The 12,447-nt window shown below is 40.6% G+C and overlaps 1 protein-coding gene and 1 long non-coding RNA gene across 3 annotated transcripts; one reads left to right on the forward strand and one right to left on the reverse strand.

Annotated features, from left to right (window-relative positions):
- Window positions 1–279: 279 nt before the first annotated feature.
- RNF7 (ring finger protein 7) lies at window positions 280–7,470 on the reverse strand. Of its 2 annotated transcripts, none has more exons than XM_087740102.1 (3): window positions 7,155–7,470; window positions 3,811–3,858; window positions 280–1,704 (listed from the first exon to the last, which is right to left on the reverse strand). In XM_087740102.1, exons 1-3 carry the CDS (start codon window positions 7,323–7,325, stop codon window positions 1,648–1,650), a joined length of 276 nt encoding a protein of 91 aa, XP_087596228.1. In that variant the 5' UTR covers window positions 7,326–7,470; the 3' UTR covers window positions 280–1,647. The 2 variants fall into 2 exon arrangements, with proteins under 2 accessions (XP_087596228.1, XP_087596227.1); XM_087740101.1 differs by having other exon boundaries at window positions 7,148–7,451.
- Window positions 4,660–11,285, forward strand: LOC148050846 (uncharacterized). The gene is made up of 2 exons (XR_015700602.1): window positions 4,660–6,390; window positions 10,089–11,285. It is a non-coding gene; the product is annotated as an uncharacterized LOC148050846 (long non-coding RNA).
- The last annotated feature ends 1,162 nt before the right edge of the window (window positions 11,286–12,447 follow it).

The raw sequence follows: 12,447 nt of genomic DNA on the forward strand, positions 1-12,447 counted from the left end.
TATTTTAGGAAGAATCCTTTTATACAAACAGAAATACTTCACAACAACGTAAATGCTATACGCACTTCATTACTACTATTCACCTATTCTATATTTCTTTTTAATTTTAAGACAGACTAAATCTGGGATAATAACAACCGATGTGATACACCGTAAGAGCGACACAAAGGATTTTTTTGATTTCAATGTGTAATGAGACAAAAGCTATATTTAAAAAATTCAACACATTTTAAAAACAAGATTACAAGTATTAAACAAAACCACAATAAACTCTGCATGTGTGCTTGATGACACGAAGATTGCCATCGGAACTACTTTATACAGTGAAGATAAACCTCTTTAAATATACTTAAAATAAACAGAACTAGATACAAATACATCAGCTGAGAAATGCATTAATCTTAAACATTTAAGATTATAATTTTGAAATAAACAATGATATGCATATAATATTGGTTCAATTTCGCCCCAGTTTATTAACCATTCTATTAAGCCTGAATTTGTTACAGACTTAAAGCAGTAATTCAACCTCTCTATTACATATATTAAAAAAACCCCCACAGCACAAGTTCAGATTAATAGTAATTACTTTGGATATTTAGGGAAAAGTCGGAGGCAAGCACTTCAATATTTGTAAGAAAAAAAATCACGATTTGTATAAAAAACATGATATACTGAGGATTTCCACAACAATGAAACAATGCTTTCCCCTACTTCCAAAGCATTGTAACCAATAAAACGATAATAAAGAAATTCCTATTAACTGAATTTTCATGGAATCAAAATTTTAACATTTTCCCCTAGATTTAATTAGTACCTGCTTTCCTTGGGATATTTAAATGATCAGTTTTGTTTGCTTTCTATGTTAGTCAGCTAACCAGCGAGATTGTTTATGCCCCTTGTTAATTGACATCAAATACGTGTCTTTGTACCAATAGTTTCTGGATTAAAAATACATGTTGCCATGATCTTTAACAGAAATATAAATTAAAAAAAATTATTAATGTGGTTAAATTTTAATACTCTGATTGTAGAAATCATGTATAGAATATAATACAGCAACAGACTTAGAGATACAACAAAACAAAATTTTCTAAAGTCATAAAGAAAACCTAAATTAGAAATGTTTAGTACAGTGTGACAGAAAAAGCACATAGCAAATGCTTTACACACTATTCATTTTAGATTAAAAAACAGAATATTTTCTACGAAACTCACCAACTGTGTTTTTGTATACCATATTCCTTACCAAACAACTTCTTTATCCTGACAGTAAACTATGCAGCATATCAGACTTACAAGGAGGGTGGCCCTTTCAAATTAATTCATTTATCTATGCAAAAACATTAAATAAACAGTATTTAGGGTATAATCTGCACCACCACGTTTCTACGCTCTGATACAGTTAACACTCAAATTGTAACAGATACATTTGTTAATGTAGTGTCTCTCTTTTTTCAATTGTGGAAGTATCTGCAGCAAGACTGACCATTGCCTCCTCGTTCTTTTGTATGAGCATATGGCATAAGACATACACTATTTCAACAAGTTTAACAGAAAAAAAAAAAAACCCCTTCCAGTGTTTTTATTTGCCTATTCTCTGGACTACCCAGTCCTGCTGGCAGAGGGGACAGCGATTATTCTGTTTCACCCACAAGGACATGCAGCAATTGTGGAAGGAATGGTTGCATTCTCCCCAAACCACTGAAAGAGAAGAAAGAACATGTTCCAGTCACACTCAGCTGTCCAGTCAACACCTATAGCAAGGTCCAAACTATCATTCTCAGATATTTATAACCACTGCAAGCTTTAGAGACAAAATGGGTCATCACCGATTTATCCCCTGCAATTGGATTATTATGGTCGTTCTGATGATAGTCAGTTCTCTGTCATCCATCCTTTTACTTATTTCCAATTATGAAAAAGAAATGCATATATTCTCACCTTCTTGTATAAAGTGACAGTTTTGTGAATGTATAAACACATTTATCAGTTCTGTCCAGGAAATAAGTGCAACTATGTAAGTTCTTCACTTTATCTTCCCCAGTACCAAAATATAGAATCGTTTAGGTTGGAAAAGACCTTCAAGATCATCAAATCCAACCGTTAACCTAGTGCTGCCAAGTCCACCACTAAACCATGTCCTTGAGCACCACGTCTACCCATCCTTTAAACACCTCCAGGGATGGGGACTCAACCACTTCCCTGGGCAGCCTGGTCCAGTGCCTGACTGCCCTTTTGGTGAAGAAGTTTTTCCTAATATCCAACTTAAACTTCCCGTGGCACAGCTTGAGGCCATTTCCTCTCGTCCTATCACTTGTTACTTGGGAGAAGAGACCAACCCCCACCTCGCTACAACCTCCTTTCAGGTAGTTGTAGGGAGCAATAAGGTCTCCCCTCAGCCTCCTCTTCTCCAGACTAAACAACCCCAGCTCCCTCAGCTGCTCCTCCTAAGACTTGTGCTCTAGACCCTTCACCAGCTTCGCTGCCCTTCTTTGGACACGCTCCAGCACCTCGATGTCCTTCTTGTAGTGAGGGGCCCAAAACTAAACACAGTATTTGAGGTGCAGCCTCACCAGTGCCGAGTACAGGGGCACTATCACCTCCCTGGTCCTGCTGGCCACACTATTCCTGATACAAGCCAGGATGCCATTGGCCCTCTTGGCCACCTGAGCACAAAATAACCAGTGCACTACTGACTGACTATCATGCAAGAGCGTATCACCAAATTCTCATCTGAAATGCAATGTTTAAACTTAAATGTATCATATCAAGGAGGCACATTTAACACAGTATATAGCCTCAAAATGGGATCTTAGGCCAGAATTTATTCAGAGGTTACAAAGTGTTTCAACACAACAAAAAGGTTATCTACTCCTGAATAACGTTAGTTACTTTGCTTTCTTCCCTTGTGAGTTCATATTTTCCTTATTGGAATACAAGGGTACCAATCAAAGGAGTGTTGTAAATTATTTTTTTCCTTCTCTGACTATCTTAAATAGGACACTTAGCAAGCCAATTAAGATATCTGGAACAGAAAATTCCTGTTCTCATTAAAACAATCATCAAAAACAACAGTGGATTAAGTTTGAGACAATATACTTCAAAACAGAAAGAACAAGGGCATGGAAAGGTTTACCACTGGTTTAAAAGTTGACTTAAAGGTTTACAGCAAACTCTTTGAGACAATTTTCACTATTTCTGATTTAAATACATCAGAATTAATATTTGCTTTTGCATACATTGGTATGCAATTGAAAGTATGTTTATGTTTAAACAGCATTATAAAAAACTCAAGTGATTCCACTTTTTCAAATGAAAAGTGAACGAACAAACAAGCAATTGCCTCTACTATGTCTGAATTAAGACTAGGAAAAATACCGCTTTCTAACCCAGACACACATTTATTTCAGAAGAGAGGATTTTTGTTGGTATTACCATTGTGTCTTCTGGCATGTATCTCAGAAGAAAAAAAAAAAAGTAGCCTTTTCCTACCCACTACAAAAGTGTACATTGTCATCTCCTCAATTACGCTCAGGGTGAGAGAAACTTAAACCTCTCAGTTGCGTATGTGTTGACTGCAAATTTGAAGCTATTTTGTTCTACAGCATGTCTGAAGTGAAAACTAATTTTATTGGTGCTCAAAAATAAAGCATAAAGTATTACTAATGTAAAAAGATGACACAGTGTAGAACGCAACACCGGTTTACTTTTGAGCATTAATAAAATCAGTATTCCCTTCAAACTTTAAAATGCACCCTACTGAGACAAGCTTCAATTGAAAAACAAGCGAATGAAATCACTACATACCAACACAATCTTCTTGTTTGTTTTCAGCTTGACATCTAAGACAGGCATCTAAAAGTAAACAAGAACAAGACTCAATTTGATTCTCAGGATTCCATCTTAAGAATAGGTTTGTCAGAGGAAAATATAAACTCTAAAACGAATTTACAAAGGTAAAAATCCCAAGTTTTGATGTCTCGTTCAGGCCTTTAACATTAAATAACCCCCCCTAAATTTTAAAACAGTGCACATGACAATGAAATACATATCTGAAAGAGATCAGAAGGACTATAAACTGTCCCAACAAGTTTTGTTTATTTTCCATTGCTTTGGTATTTTCATAACTTCTGCTGAAAAAAAGCCTTCTCCATTTTGTAGATATAACAACCAGCAGATCTGTGCCAAGGCACTCAGGCATATTAAGACCACAGCGAGCACAAAGCCAAACGTTAATTACAGGACTTTGTTTTTCAGATGTCAGCATCTCCTTTTAAGGAAATCATTCACAATTTTCATTTTTTTTAGGCTGTACATCTCTCACCACAACCCCCACCTCCTACTACTTTTTATATAGTAGTTTTCCATAATAAGTACCTGCATGTAGTTTTCACAAGAGTCAAATGTGCAAATATATTGGTCAATTTGATAATATGAATTAACAGATAAACACAGAACAATATCCAATTAAAAATATTTATCATCTTTATGCACTCCAGTTTGTGGCTACAGGACTGGATGGCAGGTTCAGGACTCAATAAGATACAGAAGCGACAACTTCCAGGCTTAGGACTGTGCAACACACATACAGTGGAAAAACACCTTTGTTTCTCCTTCGCCCTGACATGGGCTGCCATAGACATAGGTGCACATACCACACGCAATAGAAAGCGTTCAACTATTACGGGAGCAAACACATCTTCATCTCTTCCAAAGAAAAGGTAAGAGTTTAAACAAAAGCATCCCACAGGTTGGACCTGGCCTACACGTCACTAGTTGGACCATATTTTCCTAGAAGACAGAAACATAATGTGCTACAGGAATTTAGATTTGAGTATTTTTGCTTTCTCTGCCACATACAGCGAGTACTTCTATTTTAGATTCATCTGCCCAGACATTCCTCATTTTCTCAGGTAATAAAGAACAAAGAGAAGAAAAACTCTGAAACAGTTACCCTTCCCTCACTGAGATGAAAGTAAAGCAGTAAATAAAGCTTCCTGTTGTCTCTTCCTATAATTTATATTTCCACAGCATTTAAGGGCCAAGCTGCAGGGAAGATTCAGCCAAACCGCTTCAACTTGTATCATGGTACGTCGAAGCAAACTGATCTGGGGTCACCTCAATACGCAGGGCAGTAAGCTGTGGCAGACTAGCAGTCACTATAAAAAGCAGTTTTCCTATCCTAGCCCTAGATTTGCAATTTCGGACAGAGCAGCAGCACAGAGAGCTAAGGACAGAAATCACTGCAACCATACCAAGGTAAGCTGTCCCCACTCCCCCATCATAACCCTCAGGGTGTCAGTCTGAAACGTTAAGCAAATCTAAGTCAGTACTGCTGCAATCCTGCCCTTCTCAGCTCACACCTGCATTTTTGCTTCTTTCCCTTGTGCTTCTGCGATCCTTGAAGACCACGTTGCTTCAAGGAGTTAAACCAGTGGAAAATTAAGCCAGCTAACATTTCCCTCCCTTGCAAAAAGTCAAACAAACTTTCAACAAGTGCCAGCTTAAGTCTGGCACTGCCTCCAACCTAAGGTTACTGCAGATGCAGTGGCTCTACAGGAGCCAGACCGGGTCTGGCAGGGTCAACATGAAATTGCTAAACTGAAGTCAGTAATGATCAAGTTTCATGTTCTAACAACGTGGCTTGTTCTCAAAAATGGTTACCAGATTTTTATGGTAGTTTCAGATTAAAAGTACTTCCTTGGTCTAGTTATGCAAAATTATAAATGAACTTTTTTTTTTAAAAAAAAAAACTTTTATAAAAGCTCCAGGCAAGATTTTGTTAATTTAAGACTTTTTTATAGTGCCCTGTAACAGGCTAGCTAGAACAGGGAAATAAATTCTTAAAACTATGGCTTGCATAGCAGATGAAACCAATTTCGTATTTCCGGGGTGGTCTCTGTTCACCATATAAAAGCAATCTCCAAAATATGCTTATGCAAAACGTGAATCTCCCACCACTTCAGTCTGGGCTGCATCTTTTTTCTTTGAGTACACCTTTTTGCCTTTTCTGTTCCACAGAACGTTCTCAGTAAAAGCACGTATGCGAAATGACAGCATTGCATACTTTGTCTCATTTCTGTTAAGCCAAAACCTGACGGGATTTGCAGTGTCATGGTTCCGGGACCTATAAAAGCAAGGCACTCTGGAGGGAATCTTGGGTCATCTGCCCTGCCAGACTGTACCAAGCCCAACTGAGAGGGCAGTTATGCCTAGGATGACTCAGCACAATATTAAAAATTGGATGTAGATATATAGGAGAGAAAGAATTTAAAGAATTTTCAAAGATCCAGGATAAATATCATATTTGTAAAAGATGTCAGAAAACAGCAATGCCAGTCAACGATGAGGCTGCTTTCAAAGAGATTCTCCAGATTTCAAAACCAGGTAAGCTAACGCCTTACTTTTCAACACAGTTTTCGGTATGTTCACGTGTTACCGCACTAGTAATTAGGAGGCTTGGGTAGAAGTGTTAGAGACTCTGGATTAACAGATTTAGAAAATGAATTTATATCCACATCCACAACTGCTTCTTCAAAAAAACCCAAACGACCCACGAACAGCGGCACCACACATCTAGCACTTTGGTCAGCTCGGCTGTCACCCGGCGCTCCCGGCGTCTGCCAACAGACAAGAAGCAGGCTCCACGAAGCAGGCGCCGTCGCAACGGCCGGGCCCGGCAGAGCTGAGCCCGCTCCCCGCGCCGAGCGGCTCGGGCAGCCGGCCCAGCAGGCGCCCCGGCCTCCCCGGCAGGCGGGCGGCGCGGGGGGGGCTGCCCAAGGCCGGCCAGGGGAGCGGGGCCCGGCGGGCGCGGGCAGCCTGAGGCGGCCGCACGGGCCTGCGCTGGTCTGTGGCAGCCTCGGGCGCTCTAGCCCAGCCCCTCGGGGCGGCCGGCCCAGGGACGCCGAGGGCCGCAGGGCCCTCCTTCAGGAGAGCGCCGAGGAGGAAGAGGAGGCGCGGCGGGGGCAGCCCCCCCTTCTGCCGGAAACCGCGTCTCTCTCCTGCGCCCGCCGTGCGCGGGGAGGAGGGCACGGCGGCAGGGCGCCCTCCGGCCCGCGGGCTGGGCGCCGCTGAGCGCCGGCGCCCCCTGCCCCGCAGCGGGGGCGGCGGCCATGGCGGCCGGGGCCTGGCGGCCGGCGCTTACCCATGACCTGCACCCGGCAAATGGCGCAGGTGTCGCACTCCACATCCCAGCTCCACATGGCCACCGCGTTCCACTTCTTCAGCGAGAACATCTTGTCGGGGGCGCCCGCCTTGGAGCCCGCAGAGCCCGGGTGCGAGTGGGGGGCGCCCGGCTCGTCCCCGTCCTCCACATCGGCCATGGCGGAGGGGCGGGGACGCGACGCCGCCGGCGGCGCCTGGCGGGCGGCAGCGCCACCCCGCGGCGGCAGCAGGCGCGGCCCCCTCGCCCGGCCCGGCGCGGCCTTCCCGCCGCACGGTTTCGTGGCCCTGAGCGTTTCGGCAAAGCGACGCCATTGCAATGGGGTAAGCGGACGCGTGCCCGCCAGCGCGGGGCGGAGAGCAGGGAGCCCAGCTGGGGAGGCAGCCCTGCTCCTCGCCGTGGCCTCGGGAGCAGTGGTCCCGTTTCCATGAGGCGCAGCTGCAGTTTGACAGCCGCGGGACGCTCCCGCCGCGGGGGTCCGACTGGGGCAGGAGCCCGCAGCACCAGCCTGAACGGTTCCCAAACCTGCGAACACTCTCCCAGCCCCACCAGCCCCCAGCGTTATTTACCGACACGAAATTGCAACGTTCCTCAACATTCAACTTCTGTATTGTTTCTACTTTTCATTGTTCCTATATTTCATTATACACACACTATGAAAATTCCTCTTGTGAAAATACCACAAATATCTTACGTTCACAGTTATCAAAGTCTACGGTCTCTAGTAACTGAAAGCTAGGTCTTGTTTGACAGCAGTAATCATGGAAATGGTCAGTTAAATATAGCTACTTTGTAATGTCGGAGTAGGGTAGGCTGAATTTACTTGCTAATTTAGCAGCTTGGATTTGTGAGAGGACAAAAAAAAAATCAGCAGAACATAGGTAAGAGTTTTGAAGCACTAGGGAACTTAAAAACTAAAAGGGAATTTTAAAGTGGCTGATTACATTCAAAAATAAAATATTTACATATACAACTACATACATCTTAAAAAGTGGAGCTCCAAAGTGTGGATAAGAACAAAGCTAAACAATATACATCATTAATTTGAAAGATAATAGAAAGTTGGACTTTTTTTCTAATCTTTACCCAAATAAAAGTATTGGAAAAGTCAATTTTGCATCTAGTGCCCTGTCTCTTTAAGCCTACTTTAAGATAAGTTTCTTAAATAATGTTGATATTCAGGTACAACTTAAACTTTAAAAGATACAATGTTCTAGTTAAAGTTAGGACAAACAAATTAATGGAAGTTCTAAGAGCTGAAGTTAGAAACAGTCCACCTTTCTTTTCCTATTCTCAAGACTTACCAGTATTTCATCTGCACAAAAGTTCTCCTATCACATTGCCAAATAGATCAACTACATTCAGAGAACCTGACTGTGCCCAACACAAATCATTTTCTTGGCAGCTTTAGGTACATACACAGCACTTATTTTTGTATGTAGTCTAGGACATTCCTATGGAGGTATACCCTAAAAGAGTAACATACCCCATCGTACACCTTGACCAGGAAGGATCAGCAAGACATTACAGATGTGCATGGACCACACTGGTTCACCGTAGCTTATCCACAAAGTGAAAAACTAAAAGGCAAAAGTCTTCTCTAGGCCTGATCTGGCCCTTGCGTGTGCCTGCCCACACGCGCACCCCTCTCCCCTCCTTTAATTTCTGATCAGCTCATTGCAATTTATCAAGTCTCTGACCACACTGCAGAAATCTCACTATGTCCATGTTGGTTTTGGTGGTTGGGCTGAACTTTAAAGCATCAGTTTGCAGAGCCAAATGACTCCAGACAGTCACGCTTATATTACCCGGTTGAGGCAAGATCTTAAATGTGAGTCAGTTCCCACTTGTACTTTAGAAAAATCAGTTGATTCTCTATTCACTAACACACTATTAGAAAAGTCACACCAACCAGCATACTTATCTTCACTGTTCTGTACTAGTACTGGTCCAGTTCTGTATCTACATCAGATTGTGGTGCTAAACTTTAAAAACTAGGCTGGATTACTGCTTACTAACTTGAGAAATTGTTTCTCTTCTCTACCATTTTTAAAAAAATACTATCTGTGCTCAACAGAAATGCTACTGAGTTGGGGTTTCAAAATACTAACTTTTTGTTTTTGCCAACTTTCCTTCAATAACAATTGCTGCTGATTGTCACAGCTGGATTACATATGATTATAAAGGCACAGGAATAATGATGTGTAAGAATATGGTATAAATAAGAGTACAGAGTCAAAAATGTGATATTTTAAAAGGAAGGGAAGGGCAGAGACAGAAATTTAATTTCTTAATCCCCTTTTACCATTCAAAATATCATTCAATCCAGAAATGTAGTTTTCCTTGTAACAGAAATAACTATCATTTATCTCCGTGTAATTCAGCTCTTGGTAACAACAATAAAGTAATATGTATGAAGTTAATGTGAATTTTAAAATTCATTTGAGAAAAAGGAATTTTGGATAACTTGAATGTCGTGATCCCTAATCAAGCCCAGATTTTCTTTACGTTGAGGAACCAGAGAATCTTTATTTGTAGAACTTTGAATACCTTAAATTGGGACCATTCCTACCTTCAGTTATGTTGAATATAATACATGTTACAATTCACACTGGTTTGATGCTCTAAACAAACTTTTCTGCTTGCCTGGTATAGCAGACAACAACCGAGTTCAAGTTGCTGAGAAGGAAAGCAGCTACAGCTCATTCTGTGGACCACGTATCAACCTCAGAACATTGCTAGCGTAGAAAAGGAGTACATGGTGCACGCATCCAGCTTTGCAAGTGCTGTAGAGTAATACAAAGTGTGAATAGAAATAAAAACTTTTCCTATGTAATCACACATTTTTAAAGCCAAGGAAGACTTTATGCAAGATTTTTGAGTGCATTTATGTATCTTTAAAACACTTTTTATGTTTAAACAGGACACCTAGCAGGTGCCAAACTGACCTTCCTCATGAAGCATATTCTCTACACACACAGAGTATTACGAGCAGTTGTAGTGCAAGTTTCTCCAGTTGTGAATCACAGCTTCACCTAAATGGACTGGACTGCCTTCACTAAGGGGAGAGGATGACCAAATCCTCCTGGAATTCCAACTCTCGACGTGTCTCCTAAAACTGCTAATGGAGTATGCCATACACTTCGGCAGTGGCTTGCATGTTGTGCACCTTGGCCAGAGAAATCTGGCCTTTGGTAATAAAGTAAAAAATAAAATAGTTCCATCACTTCAATTATATTGATCTTAAAGATCTTCTGTTTCTACATTAATCAACTATCAGTTCAGAAGGACCTAAAATTTCCTTGAAAACACTATTAAACAACATGTAAGATCTTTTGCTCTTACCTCGGCTGATTCACACTTCTCTCAATCCACACTGTCCAATTCCCAAACTCGCAGAAGTCAGCCATAGAAGGAACAACTGCTATCTTGATGTCACCGAGTCTCTGGTTTGGCCAGAGTTGAGAGATCTATAAACTCGGAGGGCCCACCATATGTAGCCGGTGTGACGCTCAAGCTACTCCTATCATGCTAATAATACAGCAATGTCTGATGATAACATGGACTACAGCATATATACTAAAAAAAACCCCTCCTTACTCTATTTCCCAATCAGAAAGAAATATTAAACTACAATGAAAATACTTAGATGCAAAATTGCATCTGTTTTTCCTCACTGTGGATATATCTTACCAATAGGCCTCTCTCAATAGGTTCTCAACAGCTATCGCAGAAATTTTGAAAAGATCAATGATACAAAGTTGAAGTAACTTCCTAGTCATAAGCTTGTCATTAACTTTGATAATTCAGTTCTCTGTAACTCATCATAGTCTTTTTTCTCCTTTTTTTTTAAGCCATCATGGCACTTCTGAATCTGAATTACTGGGACTAGGCGTAATCCAGAGAAGTTTAAAATTAAAACTGCTTTGTGGAAAACTTGAAAAGAAAATTCATACATAGTTTTCCTTTGATATAACATTGTATTTTTACACCTTTTGCATGGATGTTTAAGTTTTGAATATACCTGTTCCTAAAGCAAAAAAAATCTGAAATTTAAGCACATGTAATATCTGCTATGTAAAACGTCAACTGCCTCGAAATAGATTAAAAAAAAAAAGCCTGTTGTAGTCATACTTCTTTTTTTGAACTTAGAAAATTTGCCTTGTCATCTCTAATTTTTCTTAGCAGGGATTAGATGGAAAATGGATGCAATTCTCCTCTTCAGGACCAAGAGCTCATAAGAGCAAGCTATGACACAGATTATGTTTGGGTGCTGTCAAAATGTCACACATTTGCTGTACACTTTGCAAATGCAAATATAAAACACAGTGATTTCAATGATTTGGCAATGCTAGTTTTAACCTGTAACCACTCCCTGAACTTAATCGCTTCATGATGCTATAAAGCAGTTTTTCCTGCACAACTGGGAGGGGGGCAGCAAAACAAGTGGCTCAAGTATATAGGAACTGCTCTGGATGCCTATGGGTAGAAAAAGGTCAGTAATATATCGAATGTGGTCATTAAAACAATTACGATCCCTTCCTTTAGTCTCTCCTCCTCATGTAAGAAGCCATCAGGCATAACCAGCTTCTTTGCTGAGCATGTCAGTTCAAACGAGATGCAGCTCTGAATTTATTCCAAAAGACTGGGATATCCTTTGATAGAAGAGAGATTGCCAACATGAAACACCGTTTTCAGTATTAGGATGGAAGATGTTTTGAAAACTAATTTTTTCAAAACAGAAAGGAGATAACTTTTGATTTGATATACTCTTGCTTGCTTTGTCTTGTCTGCTCTTAAAATCATGCATTTTTACTGTGCAGTGCCAGAACTTACATTAACAGTGAAAGTTGTAGAGCAAATATGATACAGGTACCTTTAACTCCATCCATACTGCTTTATAGAAATAAAATAACAGTTTCCCAACTAGTAACTATTTTCTTGGCTATTTTATCACCTAAAGAGCTGTATAAAAATTTTCAAGCCGTTTTGGAGAAATACTGTCCTTGGCACTCTAGAATGCATCTGTTCCCTACAGACACACATGACATTAAGGAGGTCGCACGTGGGAGAATGGCACAAAAAATGAGAGCTTTTTCAGTGAGTTTTCCGTCTGTACTATGTCACTGTTTTTAACTGTAAATAAAAACTCATTATTTCAGATTGGGCAGGGAAAGACTGCATTGGCTTCTCTCATTCAGACTTTACTGAAAATGTTCCAAATTTAGTATCTAAATATAGGAACTTGAACTAAGTTCCTTTAAGCCCACCAAGTGATTGTT

Source organism: Nipponia nippon, unplaced genomic scaffold (assembly GCF_047370975.1).
Source record: "Nipponia nippon isolate SJK-2023a ecotype South Korea unplaced genomic scaffold, ASM4737097v1 scaffold_7, whole genome shotgun sequence".
NCBI lineage: Eukaryota > Metazoa > Chordata > Aves > Pelecaniformes > Threskiornithidae > Nipponia > Nipponia nippon.

Coding starts and splice junctions, on each gene's coding strand:
- RNF7 (XM_087740101.1), bottom strand. CDS start 7,325: ATGGCCGATGTGGAGGACGGGGACGAGCCGGGCGCCCCCCACTCGCAC. Junction 3,859..7,147: donor TTGCCGGGTGCAGGTCATGG/GTAAGCGCCGGC, acceptor GTTTACTTTTAG/ATGCCTGTCTTAGATGTCAA. Junction 1,705..3,810: donor CAAACAAGAAGATTGTGTTG/GTATGTAGTGAT, acceptor CTTCTCTTTCAG/TGGTTTGGGGAGAATGCAAC.